This window comes from Orycteropus afer, unplaced genomic scaffold (genome assembly GCF_000298275.1).
Source record: "Orycteropus afer afer isolate SDZICR_OR568_19922 unplaced genomic scaffold, OryAfe1.0 scaffold00252, whole genome shotgun sequence".
NCBI classification, from domain to species: domain Eukaryota; kingdom Metazoa; phylum Chordata; class Mammalia; order Tubulidentata; family Orycteropodidae; genus Orycteropus; species Orycteropus afer.
In genome coordinates this window covers 1,030,986-1,041,140 of record NW_006921839.1, presented here as the reverse complement: position 1 = coordinate 1,041,140, position 10,155 = coordinate 1,030,986, and the positions used below count along the sequence as shown (strand labels likewise).

Genomic DNA, 10,155 nt, shown 5'->3' with positions numbered 1-10,155 from the left:
CTTCCTTCCGAGGAGTGGCTGGTGGGTTTGAACCGCCAGCCTTCTGGTGAGCAGTCAAGTGCTTTAGGCACTATGCTACCAGAGCTCCTTATAGCAATGCTAATAAAGAGTCTGAGAGTTTGAGAGGAAGACAGAAATAAAGAGACTAGTAGGAAATGAACATAAAAAGACTGGTTCAAAAAAAGGAACTGAGATATTGTAATAAAAACCTTCTTAAATGAAAAGTCCAGAATAAAAATAAGAACAAAAAAAATTAAAAGACTTTTGGAAAAGCAAATATTCTGTACAATATTTAATTTCCAAAGTCAAATATATTCTTACATTCCTACTGGAGGGTCAAATTTTTAATAGGGGCTACTTCAGATAAAATATTTTGAGACTTTAATGACTCAACAAAACCTTTGTATTATGACATTTCAGTCAAGCAAACTGAGAAGCAGTATATTAATTACACAGAACGACATTAGGTATGCATGAGTGGCAAAATAAAACAAAGTTCCTTACTTGCTATTAATTAAAGATTATATAACTTTAAAAAATGCTACTGATAGAAAAGTGTAATGAGATTGCATTGGTAGAAACCATTTCAGGGAGCATATAAAAATAAAAATCTGAGAATATTCAATTTAATAATAACACTTAAAATGCTTAGTATACATTCATACATATAATTTTAATTTAGTGATAAAACAGAAAAGGCTAACCAGTCTTTCCTAAAGAAATTTTTCATTCAAACCAAGGAAACCAGACAAACAAAAATAATTATAATAGTGATTATTTTGAATCCCTAACATCTTCTTAGGAAAACCAGAATTTTGTGTATTACTCATCCAATAAAATGTGCTTTTAAAATATAAAAGAATATTTGAAATTAAGAACTATTTCACAAGGAAAATAATGAAGAAAATATAATCATATGCAAAAGTTTAAGACAGCATACTCCGGCATATTCACTGACTTTGTACATATACAGTGTCATGGCTAAGGATGCAAGCGAGGACTGCTACATAAAGCCAGAAACACTGCCTGGATCATATCTCAGCTATGCCCAACACAAACTTGAAACCTGTTTCTTCATTTGCAAGAGTAGGTAAGATAATAATAGCACCTAAGTTCATAAGGCTGTTTTGAGGAATAACTTAGATAAAGTCAATAAAGTATTGACCAGCACAGAATCTGGCACACAGTAAACACTCAACACGTTTCTTCACCTCCTCCTACTGGCCAATTTTTTGAAGAACACATCTGTTCATATGTGTGTGTGTGTGGGTGGGGGGGGGGGGGGGTGTGTGGGTGTGAAAGAGAGAGAGAAAGAGAGAGAGAGAGTGTGTAGAACATTGTTGTTGTTATGTGCCATTGAGTCAAACCTGACTCATAGCGACCCCTGCTTGGGTTTCGGAGGCAGTATCACTACGGAAGTAGGATTGCCCATGCTTCCTTCTGAGGAGTGGCTAGTGGGTTTGAATCGCCAGCCGTCTGGTTAGCAGTCAAGTGCCTTAGCCACTATGCTACCAGAGCTTGAAAAAAACACTTCAAAGAGTTAACAGTTGAGCAATGAGAAAGCACTTCACACCCACTAGGGTGGCTAAAATGAAAAAGAGGTAATAACAAAAGATGACAAGAATGTAGAGATATGGTGACCTTCATATACTGCTGGTGGGAATGGAAAATGGTCCAATCACTTTGGAAAACAGTTTAGCAGTTTCTTAAAAAGTTAAATTTATCTTATGACCCAGCAATTCCACTCCTAGGTATCTGTCCAAGAAAAATAAAAATATATATCCACACAAACACTTATAGGCAAATATTTAAAGCACCATTATTCATTCAACCCAAATGTCCATCAACTGATGAATGAATAAGCAAAATGTGGTATATCCACACAATGGAATACTATTTAGAAATAAAAAATGAAATAATGGTATACATGATACAATATGGATGAATCTCAAAAACATGCAAAGTGAAAGAAGCCAAACACAAAAGCCTACATTTGAATAATTACATTTATAAGAAATGTCAAAAAAGGCAATCTAAAGACAGAAAGTAGATTAGTAGTTGCCTGGGGCTAGGGATAGGAACAAGGAATAACTATAAATGAGTTCTAGGGAACTTAACGACAGATGAAAATGTTCTGAAACTGGCTTATGGTACTAGCTGCACAACTCAGTACATTTATGAAAACTAATTAAACTTGTATACTTAAAATGTATAAATTTTACAGCATGTGAATCATATATCAATAAAATTGTTTTTTAAAGTTAACAGTGGTTATAGTAACATATGTGATTTTATTAAATTTTTTGCTTTTGAAAATAGTTTGAGGAAAAAAAGCTATATAAAAATAAACCAATTAGCTCCCTCAGGGAAAGAAAGCAGAAGCGGCAGCTGCAGGAGAAGGAGGGGATCTTGGATAGAGGAGGAGGAGGAGGTGAGGAAGCTGCAAAGTGTGTCAGGACACAGGAGGTGGAGAAGAGAGCATATACTGACCCATGCAGCAGAAACAAGAAGAGGAAGTAGCAGTGTGAGGAGGAGGAGGATGGTTTAAACATATAGAATGAAGAAGATGAGCAGGCTTCTGTCAATGGCAGGACCAAGGAAGTAGCAAGCAGGACATGCAGTCCCAGGTAGCAGGAGAAGCAAGAAGAAAAGGCAGCGACATCAAGAGGAGGAGGTCTTGGACATCAGTGATGAAGAACATGAGGATGCAGGGGGTGGAGGAGGCACTAGGGAAGCAGACAGCAGAATATATACTGGTCCAAGCAGCAGACATAAGAGGAGGCAGCAGCATCCAGAGAGGAAAGAACTGGAGTCAACAGTGGCCAGAGAGCCAAGAAGAAAAAACAGATGAAGAGATACTGAAGGTCTGGTCAAGATGGGGCTCACTCAATTCTTTTTCAGGAGTTAAAAGCCTCAGAGACCAGGATCAATTCAGTCTTCTGCACCCTTTCAATGAGGAGTCCCTCCCATGGAGGGAAATGAGCTCTGGAACACCAATCTGCTGAGGAGAGAGCAGTAGAGCCATGTCTGAGTTGAGGGAGCAGGTATAGGCCCCTTTGCACTTTCTAAACCCTCCCAAAAAAACCAAACTCACTGCCATTGAGCCAATTCCAACTCACAGCGATTCCAACTCTTGTGTTTCCAAGGTAGTAAATCTTTAAGAAAGTAGCGTGCCCAGTTTTCCTTCTGCGGAGTGGCTGGTAGTTTGAACTGATAAACTCAGGTGTCTATAGGAACCAGGTATCTAAGGGGCAAGGACTGCGTTCCTAGAGAGCAGGAATGTAGATACCCTTTTAAGAGGCATCCCCACCTCAGTTCCAGCAGAATGCACACATGTAGGCCCAGTGTTGCCAGGTCCCATGCCCTGCCCCCCACTTTTAAAGAGAGGCTGAAAAACAGACTTATTTTAAATGTTCTGATTTTTAAATAAAAACACACATAGGTCTTAAAAAATATAATAAATGAGAACTAAATTGCCAAATTTATTGGAATTATATGTAATTAAAAGTAAACAGACTTGATAAAAGCCATAGAGACTCTGAATATAGTACTTGGCCTTCATAATATTTACTTTGGCTAGCTATATTTTTATTGATTATATCCTGTTTCTTAATGAGATTCTGGATAGAGAAGGGTTGTTAGCAGATGATTAAGAGAAGCTTCTTACTATACATTTTCAAATTCAAAGCTGAAACTGAAAACTTAACTGCCTTACCTTTCACCTTAAACAAAATAATATTTTTAAAATATTAACTACTTCACATAGGGTTTTCTATTCACATAGCCAAAACTAATACTATCATATGAAATATTTTGAAGAATGTTTTTCACAACCTTTCCTCAATAAGAAAATAACAATTTATTCATGTCACGCCTAGATCTGAGCAAAACAAAAATATCAAAAGTAGAATACAAAACTTACACACCTGTGTCCAAGCTTCTAGGTTGTATTTTTAAAGAAGCTTTTCAAGAGACTCTAACGTACACTAAAGCCTCACAATAACTGCTTTCTAAATTTATGAAATAAAAAGAGCCAAATTTGACTCTGTAAACATAAATATGATATACACTATAAATGAAAGCTCAAATAAAGAATTCAAAATGGGTCTGAAAAATTAGGATAAAAGGTACTTAAGCTGGGTTTGAATAATGGACAAGAAACGGCAATGGTGTGACATCTGTTCATGAGTATCTGTGTGCATGTAATAAAATCCTGAAAAAATGAACATCACAGACAAGAAGAAAGATAGGGAGGTAATCTTGACGTCAATAGTTTACTTTTTCTTAAACAAAATAAAACTCATTGCCACTGAATTGATTTTGACTCACAGCAACCCTATACTACAGAGCAGAACTGCTCTATAGGGTTTCCAAGGCTATAATCTTTATGAAAATAGAATACCACATCTTTCTCCTGTGGACCAACTGGTGGGTTCAAACCGCAAACCTTTTAGCTAGCAGCTAAGCATTTAATCACTGACTCACCAGCACTCCTCTGCCATTTTTTACTGTAATATAAAATAAGGTTCCATTTGATTAGATACAGACCTAAAGCATTATTAGTACTACCTACGAATAAGGAGACAGGGTCCTCGGGTGGTGCAAGCAGTTTGCAATCAGCAGCTAACCTAAAAGCTGATGATTCAAGTCTACCCAATGGTGCTGTGGGAGAGGCTTGGTAGTCTGCTTCTGTAAAGATTACAGCCCAAAACTTTTCTCTGGAGCAGTTCTACTCTTTAACACATGGGATCACCATGAGTCAGAACTGACTCAACAGCACATGGTTTTTTACAGACAACTAGACACCAAATTACAAAAGGAATATACTTGTAAGACATTAGAAATATGGATTTTATCTTATAAGTATGCAAAACGGAGTCAGAGAAAAAAGAAAAATATCTAGAAAGTACATGACATGCTAATTAGTTTTTCCTTTTGGAGAAGCTAAGAAACAAAGTGAATAAGGAGTGTATTTCCTCTTGGCATGGGACTCTACTCTCTCAGCTAACTAACCCTCGCTTATCTTTCTGTTGTCTTAGTCTCTTCGCCTTCCACAGAGACATCCTGGACTTAGCATTCTTCTTCACCCCAGAAACCATTCAGTCACCAAAGTCTTCTTGGCATTTTATGTCTATGCCTTCTGCCATAATGCTAATCTAGGCTTCAACAATATATGTCTTAAAAAACAGCTGCCAACAAGTCAATTCAAATTCATAGCAATAACATCTGAGTCAAGAGTAGAACTATGCTTCACAGGGTTTTCAATGGCTGATTCTGAGACACCTCTGAGTGATCTCAAACTGCCAACCTTCTGCTTAGTAGCCAAGCACATTAACCAAATTACACAACCCAGGGGCTCCATAACATGCTTGTTGTTTCAGGTGCCATCAAGTTGGTTTCAACTCATAGCAACCCTAGGAACAACAGAACAAAACACTGCCTAGTCCTGTTGCAGCCTCAGTATTGTTGCTATGTTTGAGCCCACTGTTGCAGCCACTGTGTCAATCCATCTGTTTGAGGGTTCCTCTTTTTCACTGACCCTCTACTAAGCATAATATTCTTCTCCAGGGACTTGTCTTTCCTGATTACATGTCCAAATCATGTAAGATGATGTCTCACTATCCTTGCTTCTATGGAGCATTTTGGCTGTACTTCTTCCAAGACAGACTTGTTTGCTCTTCTGGCAGTCCACAGTATAATCAATATTCTCATACCACCATAATTCAAATGCACCAATTCTTCTTCAGTTTTCTTTACTCATTAGTCCAGTTGTTGCATGCATATGAGGCATCTGAAAATACCATGCCTTAGGTAAGGCACACCTTTGTCTGCAAAATGACATCTTTGCTTTTTAACACTTCAAAGAATTGTTTTACTACAGATTTGCCTAATGCAGTATATTGTGTGATTTCTTGACTGCTGCTTCCATGGGTAATGCTTGTGGTTCCAAGTAAAATGAAATTCTTGACAACTTCAGTCTTTTCTCCATTTGTCATAATGTTGATTATTGGTCCAGTTATAGCACGTGTTTATATTTCTGTAATAGCATTCTATCCAGTCAATCCTACAATCTATCCTACATATCTTTACCAGATTCATCTCCTTAAGCCCCATTTTTCTGTTTAGTGGCTCCTTAATGTCAGTCTGAATTTCATCAAGAGGCCTCACACCTCACAATATTACTTTTCAAAACAAATCCTGGCAGGATGATCCAAGTATTACACCTGCACCATTTATTTCTATCTCAAGTCTTTCTTATACTGTCACCATGTCATTCCATGTCCCCTCCTATCTATCCAAATTCTACCTCCTTCACAAAAGTTTTCCTAACTAAGAATACATGTACTCCTCACTTATTGACTATCTCATTATCCGACCTTTCTCATTTATAACAAGAGTAAAAAATCTATTACTCAACTAATCTGTGTATTAATGATATATATCTGACATTAGTGAATACCAAGGTGCTGGGCGAGAGTAACATTGGTGTGATGGTTAAAGTTATGTGTTAAGTTGGCATAACAACCCGGTCCTTGGAACCTAACCATGTCAGCAAGTGAGGAGCACTGCTCTGAATCTCCAGAGCAAAGATAGCAAGCAAATGGTTTCAGGAACCAAGCAGATAATGTAAATGTGTGAAGCAGGCAAGAATTAAGTAATGGGGAGTAATGTGTAGAGTAATAGTAGAGTAATAGGGAGACTGGGAGCTCTGGTAGCATAGTGGCTAAGGCACTTGACTGCTAACCAGAAGGCTGGCGGTTCAAACCCACCAGCCACTCCTCGGAAGGAAGGTTGGGCAATCCTACTTCCGTAGTGATACTGCCTCGGAAACCCAAGGAGGGGTCGCTATGAGTCAGGGCTGACTCGACGGCACATAACAACAACAACAACAGGGAGACTGTGGTGAAATAGGATACATGTATTTCAAGTTTGCATTCCTTCATGTGTGTCATAAATTTTATTAATATTTGATGGTGTAACATTTTCCAGCAGATTTCTATGAATATCTGTATACTGTACAGCACAATTACAATATAAGCTCCCAGAAGTCCACAGATCTTGAAGAGTTAAGGAATATAGCAAACATCAGTACTTTTCAAAAGAAGTATATACGAATCTGAGATGATTAATTCAAAAGTTAGGCCTAAGTACAGCAGATAACAGAAGGACATACGAAGTTTTAGGAAAAGAAATTAAAAGTTGACTACTATAAGCAATGCAAACATTTCATAAAAATAAATATAAAATTCAGGGAGGAAGTGGGAAGAGAACTGTTACACTGTGGGGAGTTGCAGTCACTGTCATGAAACAAAATGTGTCTGAACTGCTGTACGGCAAATGAACTTGCTCTGTAAACTTTTGCCCAAATCACAATAAAAATTTAAATAAATATAAAATTTGGATAATCTTTCATTCAACTCTTACAAAATCCATACTATCTATTCTGAAACTCTAAGTTAATTTAATTGTAACGGGAATATAGACAAACTTGCATGATTAAAACTGATAGCTAAGAAAAGTTTAAAAAACACAACAAAAAAAGTCTGACCAAAGAAATTGCTTATTTTAATTAAAATAATGTGAAAGGCTAATTTTGTTAGAAGAGGGAAATCCCTCATTGGATAAAAAGCCTGATAATCCAAATCTGACGTTTTTCTAACTGTATCATTTTTGGTAGAAAATATTCTATTATATCATTATGAAAGTACTAAAATATATCTCAAGGTAGGACTGAAATTATTTTAATAAATAAAACTGTTTCCTGAAAGTTACTTTCTCCACGTGTTCTCATCACAATGGATATGATGTCCAGCCATCCAGTAGCTCTAAATAAAAAAGGTTGGAGTCATCTTCTTTGTCACACAACCAATCCTTCAGCCAATCCTGTGGACTTCTTCAGAATATATTTAATATATAACCAATTCTCAATTCTTCTACCACCACCAGCCTAGTCTAAGTCACCATCATCTCTGGCCCTAGTGAGCCTTCTAAAACATAAATCTACTTATGCCACTCCCTTGCTCAAAAATCTCCGGTGGCTTCCGTAACACGTAAACCCCAAATCTGCCTTCCTCTCCTACCACTCCGTTCTCACTCTTGTCCAACCATACAAACCTCTCTCTATAACAAGCACATACTTATTTTACTGTTCCCTCAGCCACATAGGTATTAAAAGCTTGAGTCCCTCACTCTGTCACTTCTCTGTTCAAATACCACCTCAACAAAGAAGGCTGCCTGGGAACCCTACACCTAAAGTAATAAACACTTCCATCATTTCTATCCCTTTACCTTTCTGAATAATAACATTATTCAGAATTATCTGAATAATAACAACCTGACAATATGAAAGAATAATGCCTCACATAATGTCCTTTCAGGCAACATCCAATTGCATATGTCTGTGGTCCCATAAGGTTATAAAAGAGTACAGAAATCTCAGTTGGAGAACAGGACATAGCAATTCTAACAGCTTTCTACACACAACATGTGTATCTCATGTCTCCTGTATACAAAGCAATTGCACTGCCAGGTATATAATGGTAACATACATAAAAACCAAAAATATAAGTCTTGATAATCATAATAAACTCCTGCATTACTGGCTTATGTATGTACTGTACTTTTCATCTAAAAAGTTTACTGTATAACAATGTATGCTTCATCTCATAGGCAGCAACATCCAATCTCATGTACCACACATTTCCTAAGCATTGTAATATTATCTGTTTAATTTTCTTTCAAAAATATTACCATAAAGTGCATCATATTCAGCAAACGCAGCAATACAAGTGATAATGATAGCAGCAACAAAAAGCAAAGGAGAACTATCAATCTGGAAGTGAACCTAAAGGATATTAAATAACAGGAAGGTGGAAAATCAGTGAATGCTATTGTTCACAATTTAGGTATGTACCACTTGACAATAATGACAATCCCTAAAAACAAAGAAAAAACTCTCCAAGGTGTTAAATGATCCGCTGAAAGCTACAAGGCTAACCAAAGTGGAAGTGGGACCTATATCAGATATGGAAAATTGCTAATGGCATGGATTGAGGACTATATATATATATATATATATACACACACACATATATATAATCACACACACACACACACACACATTAAATTCCTTGCAAGGAAGGTTGGGCAATCTACTTCCATAGTGATACTGCCTCAGAAACCCAAGGAGGGGTCGCTGTGAGTCGGATATGACTCGAGGGCATTGAGTTTTTAAACATATGTGGGAGCTCTGGTAGCACAGTGCCTAAGGCACTTGACTGCTCACCAGAAGACTGGCGGTTCAAGCCTACCAGCCACTCCTCGGAAGTAATGATACTGCCTCGGAAACCTAAGGAGGGGTCGCTATGAGTCGGGGCCGACTCGACGGCAAACAACAACAACAACAACAACATACACATATCTATGTGTGTGTACATACACACACATACACACACACATATGGTGCTTGTGAAACATCCAAATCACACAACATCTAAATCACATAACATCCTATTTCACAGAACTTATCATGGGCGTCAAGCAACGCATGCCTGTATATTAACTTGTTTTTAACCGTCCACCTCATCCCACTAGCATATAAGCTCCATGAAAGTCTAGTTCACTACTGTACACCCAGCACTGGAACAGCACTAGGAACAGAACACTCTAGGAGTTCAACAAATATCTGAATGAAGAACATACCTAGTTTTTCATGGCAACAATAATTTACTCATGTATTTTTATGTTTCAAATAGCCTTCCTATTATCATACACTGCTGGTGGGACTGTAAAATTATACAACCACTGTGGAAAGTAGTATGGAGAGTCCTTAAAAAGTTAGAATTAGAAATACCATTTGATCCATCAGTCTCATTAAACAAAACAAAAAAAAAACTCATTGCCCTCGAGTCTGTTCAACTTACAGCAGCCCCTCCTTGGGTTTCTGAGGCAGTATCTCTACAGAAGCATACTACCCAATCTTCCTACCAAGGAGTGGCTGGTTGGCCGGAACTGCCAGCCTTCTGGTCAGCAGTCAAATGCCTTAGTAACTACGCCACCAGAGGAGCTCCTAGCAATCCCATTACTAAGTTTATTGTGTTGGATTGGGTTCTCTAGAGAAACACAAAAAACAGCAAAATATATATATATATATAT

The 10,155-nt window shown here is 37.5% G+C and overlaps 1 protein-coding gene across 1 annotated transcript in view; it reads right to left on the bottom strand.

The window, feature by feature from the left end:
- Window positions 1-10,155, bottom strand: part of ARFGEF1 (ADP ribosylation factor guanine nucleotide exchange factor 1) — a 192,298-nt gene that overhangs the window by 168,649 nt on the left and 13,494 nt on the right. The window contains exon 4 of the mRNA XM_007949715.2: window positions 5,436-5,446. Within this exon, the coding sequence (XP_007947906.1) occupies window positions 5,436-5,446 (11 nt within the window). The remainder of the gene's footprint in view (window positions 1-5,435; window positions 5,447-10,155) is intronic.